The sequence below is a fragment of the Theropithecus gelada genome, chromosome 11 (assembly GCF_003255815.1).
Source record: "Theropithecus gelada isolate Dixy chromosome 11, Tgel_1.0, whole genome shotgun sequence".
Lineage (NCBI taxonomy): Eukaryota > Metazoa > Chordata > Mammalia > Primates > Cercopithecidae > Theropithecus > Theropithecus gelada.
In genome coordinates, this window is record NC_037679.1 from 89285086 (window position 1) to 89303143 (window position 18058).

The 18058-nt window shown below is 49.9% G+C and overlaps 1 protein-coding gene across 1 annotated transcript; it reads left to right on the forward strand.

Annotated features, from left to right (window-relative positions):
* The first annotated feature begins 7542 nt into the window (after positions 1-7542).
* Positions 7543-10805, forward strand: FZD10 (frizzled class receptor 10). The gene has a single exon (XM_025402930.1). The coding sequence runs from the start codon at positions 8021-8023 to the stop codon at positions 9764-9766; it is 1746 nt and encodes a 581-aa protein (XP_025258715.1). The 5' UTR covers positions 7543-8020; the 3' UTR covers positions 9767-10805.
* The last annotated feature ends 7253 nt before the right edge of the window (positions 10806-18058 follow it).

The following is an 18058-nucleotide window of genomic DNA, read 5'->3' on the forward strand; positions in this document are numbered from 1 at the left end:
GCAGGGAGCAGAACAACTGTTCTGGGACTGACTTCCTGGTGGAGGAGGAACAGAAAATAAACACGTAAGCAGACAAGTAAGACAATCGACGGGTGGAAAAAGTACAACAAACAAAATAAGAGTAAGGCTGCTCCAGGACAAGGGGCTGGGCAGGGGGCCCCTGAGTAGGAGGCAGCCTAGTGGACGCGTCAACCATGAGCAGCCATCAGTCAGCCAAGAAGAGGCTGGGGATGCAGCCTCTTAATGTGTCAGCTCTGAAAGCTAATGACTGTGCCTGCGTGTGTGCGCACGACATGCATGAGCTGGAAATGCAGCTCCATAATTAGATTACATATGTCTGTGTGTATGTATATGTGTGTATGTATATGTATGTTTGTGTGTATAATACACACACACGTGTACATATATAACCTCTATATATATAGGTTGTATATGTGTACAGTATACACATAATGTGAATATATGTGTATTATACACACACACACACATATATGTGCACATATATAATGTATATATCAGAGAGACTGACCTGCCAGCAGATGGACAGACATCTGTCAGAGGGGATAGAGTGGACATTTGTCAGAGGGGAGAAAGTGCCTTTATTCCTAAAGTTGGTTTCTCAGCTGCCAGGGCAGTGGCCAAGCCCTTCCCCAATCTCACCTTATGAAACAAGGGTGACAGGCATTCAGGATAGCAAACCCATCTTTCCTATCCTATTTTGGGCCCTAGAGAAAAGTGTAATTGTGCATTTAAATTGTCGTTTGGGATAAGGGGAGCAGAGCACACAGCTATTGGAACCACAGTTTCTCTTCATGCTATCACATGAGGCTGGAACCGGAACTGTATCTGGGAGGCTGCGGAAAGTGGGAACGGAGTTTCAGATCCATGCTGGAAGAACAGGGAAAGGCTCCCGAAGGGCTCCGGGTGGCGTCTGCTGCTGAGTCAGCAAAGGACTTGTCCTGGACACAGGGGCTGTGGGAGCTGAGCACGGGATTTCAGGTCCTGCTTCACCTCCTTCTCACAAGGAAGAAGCTGTCCACTGCTCACTCCTGGTTAAATTCAAGGAAGAAGGGACACACGAGTGTAGCAGCCCTACAGAAAAGAGAAAGACTTGTAAGTGATGCTATTAGTAAACCATCTTGCCTTCCAGCCCATGAAGACAAATGAATTCAACAAAGAAAAGTCAACTAACCAGAAAGTTTACAGACCAGTGAATCCCAAAGGGCTAGCATTATGTGCCCGACTGGGTTCTCAGAGCTTACTGAGTTATCTCACTTAATCCCTACCCCAAATCTGATAAAGTAGGTGTCATTGTTCCCATTTTACAGCAGAGGAAACAGAGTCTCAGAGAGGTTAAGTAACTTGCCTGGGGTCACACAGCTGAGGACATGGCTAAACGAACACACATTAATACCTCCCACATTGCTTCTTCCACCATTTCCTCCCTGGTTTTGGCCCTGAAGGATCCCTTCAGACACCATCACGGGGAATATCCACATGATAGGAAAGTGGCAGCCTCACCCCAGGCTAGGAGTCCCTGAGCAAGGCCATCGGCCATGACTTGATCGTCACCTGGCTACGGACAGGAGAGCAGAATGGGGCCCCATTCTGAAAGTCAGGCTCCATCACAAGTACCGACTGTGCCTGCATCTCCGTGGAGAGCAGGAGGCCAGGCGTAGGTGCCTGAGCCCCTGGGGGAGTGGACTGGTGTTGGTTCCAACCCCAGTAGCCCCGTGGCCTGGGTCTAGTGACTCGGACTCCCCAGCCCCAGTTCCTCATCTCTGAAATGGAAACCTTCTCTGGACCGGCTTCCCAGGGTACCTGTGAGGAGGCAGTGAGCTGCTTCCTATCAAGGCTTAAGGCAGCACCTGTCGAATGCTCTGTCAGCCTTGGCTCTTGTTAGCCTTTTCATTATTTGCTTGCCTGATTCTCAGCTTGTGTTACTGTGTGCCTGACACCGACGTGTCCCCAAACTCCTCCCCACAAATGTCACGTTCCAGTGCCTCTCCTTACTGTGTTCTCTCCTTCCGTTCATATTGCATTTCAACAGTAATGACAGCTACTCATCACTGAGCACTTGTTTGGTGCTTGGTATTGCGATCAATGCTTCCGAGTGTGTTACGACATCATCCTCATCGTGCCTTGGGAAGTGGGAACTCTGCTGGTCCCATTTTACAGATGAGAAAACTGAGGCAAGGCGATTAGAAGTGGCATATCTGAGGTCACAGGGCTAGAAAGTGGAAGAGGGGGAATCAGACCCACGCATCTGGATGGTTTCCTGCCCTGCTCATCACTGTGGTGTCGGGCTGCTCACGTGTTTGGTGAGTGGCCGCAGACTCAGAGTCCACCTAAGGTGAAAAGCAGGAACAGGATTCCTTCTCATTTCTTTGTAAGGCAGAGCCAGGCTCGTGGGTGTCCCCGCTTTGTCCCTGAAGGGACAGCTTCTCTGTGTCATCTTTGCCTCCTCTGTCACCTATACAGGGGCTGCAGGCCTGCGACGAGCTGACCCACTCAGCTCCCAGAGCAGGCAAAAGAAAACGGTCCCAGGGTACAGGAGGGAACCTGAAAGAAAACAGATGGGAAGGTGAGTGAGTAATTATATCAGCACATCCCAAACAGCTAAGGGAGGGGACAAGCAGCAAAGCAATTAAGGCCAAGTATGAAGTCCGAACTCACAGAATGGGCACGTGCTTCCGATAAACCCTCCACTCAAGCTGCTGGGAATACAAACACCAACCAAAACAACACATGCACATGCTCTTTTGTGTCCTGTTTCTGGAATCCTGTGATGTCTCTTTTCTCATAGAATTCTTCCAGAAACAGCCCAGTACAGAATTACAGGTTGAAGCACTGTCAATAGGGGCTAGCTCTGCCCCAGGTTAAGGGTTAATTTGTCTGAGTTTCAGAACAGGCAGGAGAAGCTCTCCTGGATTTTAAACAGATAATGTCCTTGTCATGTAAGAGCACTTAGATAGAAGGTTGGCTTTGTCTCTTTAATATATATATATGTATATATATAATATATATATATATGATGATGTTTGTTGTTATGGTTGTTGCAGTTGTTGCAGAGATGAAAAAGAAATCTGTGTCTTTAAATGAGGAGGGGCTGCGTAAGGAGGCTTGGCCAGCAAAAAGGCTAATACACTGTGGAAGAGAAGGAGTTTAATCTAATTTAGTTGGAGGGTGTCTGTCTGCGGTGTTGTTTTTTGGAGTGTGGGAATAGAGGCGGGAAGCTGCCCCCTTGAATGGTCCCTCCTGAGCCAGGAGCAGTGGGGAGCCAGTCGACGCCAGCGATCCAAAGCCCGGCCTTGAAAGAGGATTAAATCAATGCTCTGATTTGCAATTCACACTAATGCACCCCGTGGAACCTTTGGTAATATTTCAAACCACATTTCAAGGGAAATGGCCATAAAATAGCTGCCTAAATTGCGCCGGAGCCACGTCGGACACCCCACTCACCCGCTTTAGGATGGGGGTGCTTTGGGGTTCATTTCTCACCTTCCCCACCCCTCCACATCTCACCACCAGTGTTTTTAGGCAGAATTAAAACTTCTGCGCCTGTTGAATTCGCTGCAACTTGCATGGCCTTTCTGGTGGAACAAAGTGTGTTTTCTTTGCTAAGTATCACTTCAGATCACTAAAGGTATTTTCTCTGGAGAAAAAGATGGGGGTACGCCACGGGGAGCATGCCTACTTGATCAGAAAACATAATTTTCTGTGCATGTTTTATATCTGATAAGCTTCTGCAGAAACTTGATACTAGATGAGGTCAGAGAAAATGAGGCCTATTCACATCAGACCTCTCTGCATGTGAAGCAATTATTGGTAAATAGATCAGTTTTCATTCTTATACTTGAAGGTAGAATTGGAAATGTCCCGGACTAAATACAAAGATTGACGACCCGAGAAGACGAGAGAAGAAACACAAGAATCACTTAAAGTGGATCCTCACACTTGAATGTGCCAGGAGAGCTCATTCAAGCAGCAGTTACTGAAAAGGCATTACCACAGCCTGAACCACTTTCTAGCTCAACCCTCACCAGCACGATTTCTGTTTATGAGCTTCCTTCCGCTTCCACGAGTTTACTCTCGCAATCAGCTTGTAACATGCTAAGCTTATGGTTTAATTTATTTCTATCACTGAAAGACTCAGTACTTTTTTATCTTAAAGAGATTATTTGGGTTTTCTCTAATCCCATTTCAGAAAACCTCACACAGTGTTTATAATTTCCATTGACTATTACATAATGAGAAAAGATACAACTTTGATTTTTAGCAATATCCGTGTCAAAGTACTTTATACTTTTGACTTTGAGTTTAAATGGAATGAAACTGGGCCTCTCTTTCAAATCCCCTCCACCTCCAAAAAATATTTAGTTCTTGTTCAAAACACTGCCTGACTCCTGAAATATTCTCTTTCAAAAACCTCATACTTTCCCTGGTGAACGTTTGCAAGAACTTGAAGGTAGATAGTGTTTACTGATAGCTTTCTGATAGACAGATATTTTTTAGGTGGTTGGGGGTAAAAACATATTCCTTGTCTCTGCACGTTATGTGAAATCATGTTTAATTATAAAGTTTCATTAAAAACCTTTGCTCAAAATTTTAGAAGCCTAATAAGATTTCCATTAATTTAAACATATCACTATTCCCACGACAGCTCCAAAGCTTTCTTTTCCCTCTTTCATCCATGGTTAAATATGTAAATAAAATGTCTAAAGTCATTCTTCAAAGAAGACAAAAGAAAAAAGAGCTGAGGGAAAGACAGCCATAAAATTCCTCCCAATTCTCCATAACATTTGCCAGAGGGGGGTCGGTTGCCAGCCAGGGCTGAGCAGCGGGGGACCCCGGCTGCTCCTTAGACTCACACATCTCAAATCCCACACACAGGAAAAAAATAAAATAAAATATCTTTTCAGCTGGGGCCATCAAAAGAGCCTTTTCATTTATTAGTTACAGACTTATCTTCCAGTTGCTGATTTCTCAGAACCCTCATTTCTCTATAATAAAGTCTATTTGTTGGCTTCCATCTCAGCTGGACAGGGTGAAGCACTTCTGCCTACATTTTTATAAAAAACGAGAGAAAAAGGCAATCTGAAGTGGTTATAGCTAAAATAATGGGCCTGAACACGGCTGAATTAAAACAGCACAGAAAAGATCAATTAGGAGGCACTTTCTCAAATACTTCACACCCAGCTCCTGGCGTTTGGCTCTCGCCCTTGCACTAAATATTTCCAATAGCTGCTGAGGGAGAGACACTAAAAAGGAAAAGAAGGAAAATGGGGCCCAGGAAGGACCTTTGCAAGGAAAATTCTAGAAAAGCCAAGTGATTTCCGCTGAATCAATTTTAATTTAAAGGTTCTGAAAATTACCTACTAGACAAAAACAAAACAAAAAAACCCACTATCATAATAAAAACGACATTCTTTTAAAAATGAAATCATGCGATTTTTCACTTGGGAAATAACACAGTTGAAGGTGGTGTTCTAACTGCCCGGAGTTTCTACCTCCTTTTTCACTTTCTCCCTCACCCGACTTCCTCCAGCACCTCCCAGTGAGACCCAGGGCACCCAAGGACAGGGACTCAGGGGTGGGTGCCTGAACCTGCCGATTATTTCTGGGATTCTGGGCGCTCAAATGTCTGTTGAGCGGATGAATGAATGAGTGGAAAGGTGAGATTTCCCCAAGTTTCTTACCGCTGTAAAAATTGTAGGGCTTGTTTTAATTAAAAGCCAATACTCTCCGAGGAAGTGGCCCACTTCTGCACGGCGTGCAGAAAGCTGGTCAGTGACGGGGGTTCCTGGCGGGCCCCCTCTCCTTCCCGGGCGCTTCCTAGGAAGACCTTGCCCCGTGCGCAGCGTCCCCACCGCGAGGGCCCGTGCAGCCGCCCCCAAGCCGGGTGGAGCGCCGCCAGCCCGGGAAGCCCCAGCAAGGCCTCCGGTGATGTCCGCACACCCCACCCTGCTCCGTGGAGTTAACCTCAAACGGGCAGGGGGGAAGCGAGGCCGGTGGACACGGGACTCGCTCCTCTGACCTCTCACCGCTCCCCAGACCCCCCGCCCCGGAGGTAGCTGGAGATTGCACACGCGATCCTGGGAGTTTCCGAACTTTGAAAGATCGTGACCCGGAGAGACCCTGGGAGGAGAGGGCCGCCCACCTCCTAGGGGTGCTGTTTATTTAAGGGTCAACCCAGGACGCTACGGGAAGCACCTGGCGCATCCTTGGGAACCGTGGGGCTTGGGGGGTGGGCGCCCACCGCGAACGCCCTGGGCGGGGAAAGGGAATGGGGAGGGGACGTCCTGTCCTAAGTGACCCCGTCACGGACCCGCCCCAATCCGAGGCGGGTGAGCTCAGAGGACCGGCCCAGGACGCTCCTTCTCCACTTTCCAGGAAAACCGAACGGCGTGCGCGCCTCCGCGTCCCCGCGGGAGCTGGAGGGTCCCCGGGCAGGCGCTAACGCGCTCCTCCCACGACCCATCCCATCACACCCATCCCACCCCACTCCGGGTCCTCCTACGGAGCTGCAGCCAAGGAGGGCCCTGGCCGGGCACATCACTCGCCAAATCACATAAATACCCCACGAGCGAATGACTTCCTATAATAAATAAACTCAGCCGCCGAGAAGGCATCTCCAGCCCTGCTGGCGCGAGGCCCCAGCTCTGCGGCTTTGGAGGGGGCGGGGGTCACCGCGGTACAAACCAAGCCCCCACTTCCCGCCGGGTGGGAGGCGGTGTTCAAAGTCCCGGGACGCTTCCCGCCCCTCCCCCTCCCCGCCTTCTTAGAGGAGACCTCGGAAGAGCGGCCCTAAAATCCCGATTCTCAGAGCCCCTCCCCCTCCCCTTAGCTCGTCTCTTTGAAATTTCAAAGCAAACCCCTCCTCGGAGCCCGGATCCTGGAGCCCTGGGCTGCTAGCGGCTCCCCAGCCTCGGGAAGATGCGGGCAGGTTTACAAGCAAGGGGCCACTTTATGGCCCAGGCTATAAAACGCAAATCCCACCTCTCTTTGAAAGCGCCCTCCGCCCGGGACTCACCATAAAAGGAAGAGAAGATGCGCCCCGCGCCCCTCGCCGCGGACAACCCACCCCCTTCTCCCGCCAGTCCCCGAACTTCCCCTAACCTCGGCGTCCTCGGGGTTCCAGGGACCATCCCGGGGGCCGCCAGGAAAGGGGCCGCCGGCGGAAAGGGCAGCGAGAGGCAAAGTTGGAGGCCAGGCAGAGAGAGGGCGAGGAGACGCGGGCGGGACTGCCGAAGAGGGTCGCGGCGCGCAGAGCCCCGCGCGCCAGGCGGGCTGTCCCGGGGCTGGCGGGCGACGCGGGCGGGACTCGGCGCTGCGCCCCCCGCGGGCTGGGCTGTGGGCGGGGGGGTATCGGCCCCCGCGGGGCCCGGGAGCCCGCGGCGGGGCGGCGGGGCGGCGGGGAGGAGGGCGGCCCCGGGCCGCTGCGCTTTCTCATGCAAAGCAGTGGCGGGGCGGGGCGCGCGGCCCGGGGGCGGGGCCTGTCAGCGCTCGGCTTTTCTGCCCCCATTTGCCTTTTTGCGAGTCTTCTCATCCCGGGACGCAAACCTCGAAACAGCTGCCGGCTGGGCCCGGCCGAGGCTGGCGCAGGGAGGGAGAAGCCGCGCGGGCCGCGGGGGCGCCGCTAGCTGGCCCGGCCTCGGTGCGCCCGCGCCGCCCGCCCGCTCCAGACGCGCCACCTGGGCGCTCCAAGAAGAGGCCGAAGTTTGCCGCGGCCGTGAGTTGGAGCTCGCGCCGGGCCGCTGCGCCGGGAGCTCCGGGGGCTTCTCTCGCTTCCCGGTATTGTTTGCAAACTTTGCTGCTCTCCGCCGCGGCCCCCAACTAGGCGGACGCCGGGCGCGGAGAGCCGAGCCGGGGGCGCTGTGCGCAGCGCTCGGGCCAGGCGGGGCGGGCATGGGCGGGGGCCCGAGCAGGGGTAGAGAGCGGGGGCCAGCAGCAGCCCGTGCCCGGGAGCGGCGGCGCTGAGGGGCGCGGAGCTCCCCGCGAGGACACGTCCGACGCCAGCATGCAGCGCCCGGGCCCCCGCCTGTGGCTGGTCCTGCAGGTGGTGGGCTCGTGCGCCGCCATCAGCTCCATGGACATGGAGCGCCCGGGAGACGGCAAATGCCAGCCCATCGAGATCCCGATGTGCAAGGACATCGGCTACAACATGACTCGCATGCCCAACCTGATGGGCCACGAGAACCAGCGCGAGGCGGCCATCCAACTGCACGAGTTCGCGCCGCTGGTGGAGTACGGCTGCCACGGCCACCTCCGCTTCTTCCTGTGCTCGCTGTACGCGCCGATGTGCACCGAGCAGGTCTCCACCCCCATCCCCGCCTGCCGGGTCATGTGCGAGCAGGCCCGGCTGAAGTGCTCCCCGATTATGGAGCAGTTCAACTTCAAGTGGCCCGACTCCCTGGACTGCCGGAAACTCCCCAACAAGAACGACCCCAACTACCTGTGCATGGAGGCGCCCAACAACGGCTCGGACGAACCCACCCGGGGCTCGGGCCTGTTCCCGCCGCTGTTCCGGCCGCAGCGGCCCCACAGCGCGCAGGAGCACCCGCTGAAGGACGGGGGGCCCGGGCGCGGCGGCTGCGACAACCCGGGCAAGTTCCACCACGTGGAGAAGAGCGCGTCGTGCGCGCCGCTCTGCACGCCCGGCGTGGACGTGTACTGGAGCCGCGAGGACAAGCGCTTCGCCGTGGTCTGGCTGGCCATCTGGGCCGTGCTGTGCTTCTTCTCCAGCGCCTTCACCGTGCTCACCTTCCTCATCGACCCGGCCCGCTTCCGCTACCCCGAGCGCCCTATCATCTTCCTCTCCATGTGCTACTGCGTCTACTCCGTGGGCTACCTCATCCGCCTCTTCGCCGGCGCCGAGAGCATCGCCTGCGACCGGGACAGCGGCCAGCTCTATGTCATCCAGGAGGGGCTGGAGAGCACTGGCTGCACGCTGGTCTTCCTGGTCCTCTACTACTTTGGCATGGCCAGCTCGCTGTGGTGGGTGGTCCTCACCCTCACCTGGTTCCTGGCCGCCGGCAAGAAGTGGGGCCACGAGGCCATCGAAGCCAACAGCAGCTACTTCCACCTGGCAGCCTGGGCCATCCCGGCGGTGAAGACCATCCTGATCCTGGTCATGCGCAGGGTGGCGGGGGACGAGCTCACTGGGGTCTGCTACGTGGGCAGCATGGACGTCAACGCGCTCACCGGCTTCGTGCTCATCCCCCTGGCCTGCTACCTGGTCATCGGCACGTCCTTCATCCTCTCGGGCTTCGTGGCCCTGTTCCACATCCGGAGGGTGATGAAGACGGGTGGCGAGAACACGGACAAGCTGGAGAAGCTGATGGTGCGTATCGGGCTCTTCTCTGTGCTGTACACCGTGCCGGCCACCTGTGTGATCGCCTGCTACTTTTACGAACGCCTCAACATGGATTACTGGAAGATCCTGGCGGCGCAGCACAAGTGCAAAATGAACAACCAGACTAAAACGCTGGACTGCCTGATGGCCGCCTCCATCCCCGCCGTGGAGATCTTCATGGTGAAAATCTTCATGCTGCTGGTCGTGGGGATCACCAGCGGGATGTGGATTTGGACCTCCAAGACTCTGCAGTCCTGGCAGCAGGTGTGCAGCCGTAGGTTGAAGAAGAAGAGCCGGAGAAAACCGGCCAGCGTGATCACCAGCGGTGGGATTTACAAAAAAGCCCAGCACCCCCAGAAAACTCACCACGGGAAATATGAGATCCCTGCCCAGCCGCCCACCTGCGTGTGAACAGGGCTAGAGGGAAGGGCACAGGGGGGCCCGGAGCTAAGGCGTGGTGTTTTTCTTTTTCTTCTTCTTCTTCTTTTTTTTTTCATAAAAGCAAAAGAAATACATAAAAAAGTGTTTACCCTGAAATTCAGGATGCTGTGATACACTGAAAGGAAAAATGTACTTAAAGGATTTTGTTTTGTTTTGTTTCCAGCGAAGGGAAGCGCCCCCAGTGAAGTAGCCTCTTGTGTAACTAATTTGTGGTAAAGTTGTTGATTCAGCCCTCAGAAGAAAACTTTTGTTTAGAGCCCTCCGTAAATATACATCTGTGTATTTGAGTTGGCTTTGCTACCCATTTACAAATAAGAGGACGGATAACTGCTTTGCAAATTCAAGAACCTCCCCTGGGTTAACAAATGAGCCATGCTCAGGGCCGACCCCCAGGAAGGCCACAGTGCTGGGCGGTACCCTGCAGAGGAAAGATGGGACCTGGGGCCCCTCCCGCCCCAGTGGACTTGGAGTCGCTTAAAATAGACTCTGGCCTTCACCAGTAGTCTCTCTGCAAGACAGAAACCTCCATTAAACCTCACATTTGTGAATTCAAATGATGTGCAATACATTTTTTTTTCTCTTTCCTTGAAAATAAAAAGAGAAACAAGTATTTTGCTGTATATAAAGACAACAAAAGAAATCTCCTAACAAAAGAACTAAGAGGCCTGGCCCTCAGAAACCCTTCAGTGCTACATTTTGTGGCTTTTTAATGGAAACCAAGCCAACGTTATAGACGTTTGGACTCTGATTTGTGGAAAGGAGGGGGGAAGAGGGAGAAGGATCACTCAGAAGTTACCCAAAGGGCTTATTGACTCTTTCTATTGTTAAACAAATGATTTCCATGAACAGATCAGGAAGCACTAGGTTGGCAGAGACAAACTTTGTCTAGTGTATTCTCTTCACAGTGCCAACAAAGAGTGGTATCTGCTTGTATGTATTTGTAATATATGATATTTTTCATGCTCCACTATTTTATTAAAAATAAAATATGTTCTTTAGTTTGCTGCTAGTCCCTGGTTCATGGTGAGGTTTCCCTTCTCTGTGTGTGGGGAGAATACAGGACACTCTCTCCCTTTGCTTTTTAAGCAAATTCTGGGGGTGTGCTTCTAGCCAGAGAGTACTGGTTAGTTATCTATATAAAATTGCAGATCAGAGGATTCCAAGATTGGAAGAATGATTCACTTATGAGTTTCAGAGCAAATGCAGGCAGGCAATGTGTGAAGTTGGAAGTCGTTTCTGTGACTGTTGGTAGCGGGACGTGAGGGCTTAGTTGTACACACACGTCACCAAGGAGAGCCTCACCACTAAACATGGGCCCACTCATGAGCCTGGATTAGCCTGTTTTAATATATTCAGAGAGTAGAGCCAACCGATTAGGAGAATTAAATCATTTGTATTCAGTTGACCTGCTAGCCTCAAATGGTACCTAGACAGAGCTGTATACATCAGCTCGAAGTGTGCTGGCTTTGCAGTGACTCTGAACCATGAAGATATTTACAAAACAGATTATAGACCTGGACGGGATAAAATACCTGCTCAGGGTGGTGAATCCTTAAGAGGAAGTTAAGCAGCTTTGGAACTTCATGGTACTCGGTTCTTCTCCAGGGTTTGCTGTTAGAACTGGGTAGCTGTAAAGAACTGGCCCAGGTCTGCTGGTCAAAGGCACAGCTACACTCAAGTTCCAGCCAGAAGGAAGCAAGGGCACAGTACAGTCCTACTGTGGTGAGGACTCTATTAATATAAAGCAAGCCAAGCTGCCCCTGGGGCCATGCTTTTGTCCAGCTCCAAGTTAAACAAGGAACTCTGGAGAACGTGGAGCATGGATGACATGCTTACCAACAATGAGGAGAGCCTGGAGCCAGTGCAGTCTGTTTTCTGAAGAGGGTGTTCAGAAATTCAACCTGGTAAACGTAAGATCACCCATCAACACTAGGGCTGGAAACAGACTTACACTGGTTTTGGGGGGCTACTGCACATGGCTGTGAATATCTGCAGGGCACAGGAGCAGGCAGATCGGTGGTTTGGGAAACACCAGCTAGGTAGGCAAAGTAAATGAATGCAAAATTCCAAAGAGCTTTCAGTGCATTAAAAAAGAATGTGGAAAAGCTTTAGAAATGGCCCCAAATACAAATTTCTTTGCTGATTGCTTTCACCTAGTCCCCCAAAAGACTATATAGAAATATTGATGTCTCTGTGCATGTATGTGTATAGCGTTTCCTTTTTGTCACTCTTAGGGAAAATAAAAATAAAGTATTAGGAATAGAACTTTCAAAAAGTCCGGAAGGGTAACGCTGTCCGGATGCTGCTGCAAGCCACAAGGCTGGATCTAACCCAGAGACATTTGGTTCTACAGTACCTGGACTACAGCAGCTTCAGACCTGCCCACGCTCAGGTGTGTAGGCTTGAAAATGTGGTCCCAAGGAAAGACATATTCAACAACATAACTAAGAGCCTTTGTTGTTATGTAGCCCTGAATGTGTCTCACTGTGGATCCATCCCAGAAATGACTGATCCTGCTTACGAATGTGAAGGGATTGTGACATGTGGTTGGGTTGGGTGCAGCTGGGTGAGTTTAACAGTGAGCAGTGCAAGTAGCAGCTGTAGAGCTTCCAAGCAAAACACTCCAAGGTCCTCTCTCTCTCTCTCTCTCTCTCTCTCTCTCTCTGTCTTTCTCTGCTAAGCTGAAATCTGACCCTGCCTCACATACAGACAGTGAGTTTTAGGAGAAGCATCAAGGCCTAAAAGTCAGAAAGCTGAAAAAAAAAAAAAAAGAAAAGAAAGAAAATAGAAAAGAAAGAAGAAGGAAGGAGGGAGGGAGGGAGGGAAGGAAGGAAGGAAGGAAGGAAGGAAGGAAGGAAGGAAGGAAGGATGGAAGGAAGGAAGGAAGGAAGGAAGGCAGGCAGGCAGGCAGGCAGGCAGGCAAATCACTAGTCCTTAGATTCTCTTTAGCTCAATGCAGGGTTTCCAAAGGAATTATTGATAGCATTAATTTGGAGATTTCTCAGCATCTATGCCCCACGGCCTTAGTTTTGGAAAAATGGCAGCCTGTTTTGGATGGCAGTGGTGGAGTCATAGAAGCCCAGAGAAGGAGATTGTCCAGGATCTACACCCATTCATGCCTCCCTTCCTTCCTCCAGCCTCCAGCCATTCACCACCCACCACACGCTAAGGCTGAGAAACAGGACTGGCACCTGGTCTGTGGTTCTACGGTGGACAGGAGAGACTCGCATGGCACATCATATATGTGCTTCTGTGAAGCGTCAGGGCAGGAGTCCTAAAAGTGGATGTATTTCCACGGGTCCTCTAAATGCATATACAAAGCAGAAGATGCAGCCTGTGTGAGGTCATAGCAAGGGGAAGCTGTAGGGTCACGTAGAAGGCAAGAGAAGTTATCAACAGAATCAAAAACTCCATCAGGACCCAGACTGGGTCTGGCTCGTGATCCCCTATGTCAGCCCACACCTTGCAGAGGGCTTTGGACGTAGTAAGAATAACTACAATAATAGCAATGGCTGTGATAATAGTAATTGTAGCAGCACAGCCCTGAGAACACTTGCCCTGTGCTGAACAGGTTACTGGGACTATCTCAGTGAATCCTCACAACGCATTCAGGGAGGTACTGTCATCAGCCTGGCTTTACATGTGAAGACCCTGACACACAGAGGTTAAGTAAATTCCCAGGGTCACATGACAAGTAAGAGACCCAGAACAGGAACTGGGTGGTCTGATAACAGTTCTGGAACCCCCAATTCAGTAAGCAATTGTTGAATAAATGAGTGAATGAAGGATAGCTGACCACTTTACATGCATTCATTCAATCCTCTGACAAACTTCGGTGGTACCGCTCTCATGTTCATAATATTACAGACGAGGAATTCGGAGCACAGAGAATTTGTGTCACTTACCCAAGGTCACACAGGCAGCAAGTAGAGAGTCTGGCATGCAAACCTGGACTGTGGGGCTCCAGACCTGCACCTCTGACCACCAGGCTTTCCCACCTCTCTGGTTTCTCAGGACTTGACTAAATCATTTCATCTTCACAGCAGCACCGCTGCACCTTTATTCCAAGCAAAAGGGGAACAAGGTTGCATGGCAAAGAGCAAAGGCCACTTGGCCAGTGTCGGGGAGCCCAAGGGAGGAGGCTGCGGCAACCTGCATTTTTGCAGCAGTCGGGAGGGTGCTAGCAGTGGGGTTGGGGGGAAGCAGGTGGATGGAGAGGTCCTTAGAAGGTAGAACCAGGATTAGGTTTTATGTAGAGAGGGAATAAGAAGGAATGGTCAGGGAAGTTCACACCATTTTTGACTTTGGTGGCAAGTAGGTCTCTCCAGGGACAGAGGAGGGAGAAGGGCAGACCTCAGGGCCAGGTGAACAAAGAGGAGGTTGCAAGGGGAGCTGTGACTGGGAGCAGTCCCTTAACCACCTGGGCGCCGGGTGCCCATTTTTACTATAAGAGGATTGGCAGAGGAGATTATGTAAACGGCCTTATCCAACGTCAAAATACGTGATCCAGATAGCGCTAAGGGGGAATGCAGCAAGGGTCTTATAGGAGGGAGTCAGGAGGATCCATCTGCTCCTGCCCATGATAACTCAGCCCCTAGATCGTTAACTTAACCCTTGGGCAACCCGAGCAAAATTAAAATCAACTCCAAGAGCTCATAGTTTTAAATTCTCCACTAGCATCTTTGGAGATGCTGCTTCCAGACAGAGAAACAGAAGAGAAAAATCAAGAAGTATTCTTGAGGCCATAGGTATTATCCTACATTCTAGATTATTTTCTCAGAAGGAGGAGAAAGACATATAGAAAATGATAACCGATTGGAGTGCGGACCGGCATCTTACACTTAAAGGATGTGCAGATATAAACCTCATTTAAGACTGAACTATATCTTGCCTTCTCTATGAGCTGGCTTTTAGTTTGACTCAACCACTTACACATTGCTTCACCTTGAGCAAGATACCAGAACTTTCCTGCCTCTGTTTCTTCATCTGTAAAATGGGCACGATAATGTTACCTATCTCACTGGACTGTCACGAATAGCTCTCGCTTACTGAACAAGTATTACATGCTCAATTGCTTTAAGTTCTCTGTGTTTATTAATTCATCTACTCCTCACAACAGCCCTAGGAGACATGGTATGAGATGAAATAAAACCATTTGTGTACAGTGGTTTTATTTTATTGGAAGGCTGCTTGGCACAGAGCAAATGCTCAATAAAGTGATCTATTTTTATGTTTTTTGTCCCTCCCCACAAAGAAAGTTAAATCCTGTAAGCTAATGAGTAGCGCTCTTTAAAAAAAATGAGTTTTTTTCTTCCAGAAACACTTTTTCCAATACTACTGTGTTCAGGTTCCACAGAAAACCCGCTGATCTTTCAAGTTTAAAAGGCAGGCACAGGGACTCTACAGCAGTGAAAAATATTCTCTGTCTTTCCCTTTGAACACAATAACATCATAGCTGACTTCCTAGGAAATCAGACCTCATGCACGGACACCTCTATACGCAAATGGATAAAGATGGCTGTAATATGGAAATGCAGAAAAAACGGTCAGACTTCAGGGAAGCTCGCGAAACCCGCGCAGGCCGCATAGTGTGGGTTGTTTTTTAATGTTTTATTAAGAGTGATAAGGCCAAGCTGGAGGGAGGAGGGAAGGAGACGTTTGAAATCTGAAAGAATAAGTTTCAGCTGCTGAGGTGAGCTGTCGTAACTGGGGACACTCCTAGGAAAATGACTCTGTTGGATCCCACACAATGTCCGCAGCCCATCCGGACTTCCCCAAAGTCGGCGCCTGTCGCTTTGTTATTCTAAGACTTTCTGAATGTTTCTGTTTTTATATACATTGTTTGGTACCAGGCTGCCCTCCCGGGGCCTTTGGTTTATAGGAAGGGGTTCATAACAGCAACCCTTGCCACACGCCCATCTCCTTCCCAGACCCTGGGGGCTTCAGGGGCTCTGTAGACGGGATGGGTTGTTCACAGGTGGTCTTTTGCAACAGATGTCCTCAAAGGATGCACTTTGTGGCATTTTAGGGAATATTTGCACTTAAAAAAAATCCACAACCTATCCTCACAATGTTTTAAGTATTTTAGGCAGAACTACAAAGTGATCCACCCTGACATGATGAATCCGTGCCTGTTTTCCAAGGGGGCGATGGTGATCGGGAGCTGCAGGTGTTGACTTTGATCAGAATTGACAAGCTCGTGGGGTGGTGCAGCTCTTCCCCTCCCCAACCCTCCCCATTCCACCCTTGCCCCCAGGGCAGCAGCACCTGTTTACCTCCCGCACTCTGCCTGCACTATTTTTGCTTCTCATAAAACACTTGGATGTTGTTGGCTCTGAATAAGGTCGTTCGTTTGCGAACTGCCTCTCTTCCTGCAGCTCATCTGAAACAGTCTTATTGAACTTGGGTCAATATCACCTCGGTTTCTTTGGATTCCAGGATCACAGCAGAAGGCTCAAATTTGAACTAAACTCAGAAGCGTTTTAGGTCAGCAAAACTATTTTTTTTTCTTCCAAGGGACTTTATGTATTAGGAATGTAAGTGCCAACTTGCTTTTCCACACATGACACAGGGCAAAGAGAACATGAGATAGTCAGGAAGAAGTGGTGATTCTGATTTGCTATCATGATGACTCAGGTCTAAGTGGACAGAACAAAAGCAATGAGAACAAGAGAACAAGGCCAATTATAACATTTGACATTCTTCCATGGCAGTCATGATTGTAACCATTTTCAAAAAAAATCCTACAGCAATGTTTTGAGCTGAATCTTATCTCTTGAGTAAACAGAGGGCATCAGAGCAAAAAACCATGCAATAGAAAGGAAGCATCAAATGAAGTTGGAAATGTAGTATTTTTATTTTTAACTCACCTCTACCTTCTAAAGGCTTTATTCTTTCCAAGACAAAAATCTTCACACATGTCCCAGGGGATGAGCCAAGGGGAAAAAAAAAATCAGGTAAAATAATCCCTCTGGGTCGGGGGTGTGCATGTCACTCGGTCTGGTCAGTGAGATGTGAGGGGAGCTTTCCTAGTGAGATTAAAAAAAATGGGGGTGTGCGTGTGGGAGTGAAGGAAGGTTCTAAAAAAGATTTTGCTTTGTGATAAAAAAAAATGATGAGGAAACCTGTTCTTTTTTTTCTGCACATAATGTGGTGTGCGAGAATCACATATGGAGCTGTTGCAACCATTTCATGACCATGAGGCAATACGCCCAACATTAAAGCCAAAATTCTGAGACGGCAGGTAAGCAAGATAGAGCCAGCCTCGTGAGCACTCATTAAACGACTGCACCCCCAGGATTCTTGTTATGCCAAGTAACCAACCCTGCCTGGATCCCCTGAGAGTGGCAGGTTGGGTGTTCTGTGCCTCTTAGGAACATACACCTGATATAGCAAATTAGTCCCTGGTGTCTCAAACCCTACTATGCACACAAATCACTGAGGCTCTTGCTAAAAGGCAGCTTCTGATTCCGTAGGTCTGGGTGGGACCCCAGATTCTGCATTTGTAATACGTTCCCAGGTGATGTCGATGCTTCTGGTTCTCCTGACCCCTCTGAGTGAAGAATCTATTTGGCCACCCACTTGAAGTTCAGAGCACCCCCACTTATTCATGGCTGTAATTATATGGACACATCTTGGGCATCACTTCCTGGGTGTCCTATAGTGGACTAGCTGTCAATTAAAACAATTTCTTATGTACAATTATGTTGAGTTAAAATTTGCTTCCTTGTGACTATTTCCTATTATTATCACTACTTTTGCCACATAGAGCTTCACAGAGCAAGTCTATGTCTTTTTCCACAGGAAAGCCCCTTATGTATGGGAGCTTCTTACAAATGTAGAACTTGGGGTCCCACCCAGATCTACTGACTCAGGAGCTGCCTTTTAGCAAGAGCCCCAGTGATTTGTATGCACAGTAGGGTTTTGCAATGCCCAGGACTAATTTGCTATATCAGGTATATTTTCCTACGAGGCACAGACCACCCCACCTGCCAACTCTCATGGGATCCAGTGAGCAATATGTGCTCCCTAGATCTTTCTTTTTATTCTTAAAACTGTTGCCCAAATAACTTGGTTTCATCTGGCTGGCTGTCCCCTGAATGTGCTTACCATGGTCTCAATTCTTGTCAAGGAAGAATGTGCCCAAGTAGAGACAATTCTTCAGGAAGCATCTAACAAGGAGTGGGATCATTAGACACCCTCAGCAAACGTTATACAAGATAATGGGACACTAAAAGCATTTTTTATTAAAACCAGGGACAA

What these genes read in the sequence shown, in the direction of transcription:
- FZD10 (XM_025402930.1), top strand. Translation starts at nt 8,021, where the DNA reads ATGCAGCGCCCGGGCCCCCGCCTGTGGCTGGTCCTGCAGGTGGTGGGC.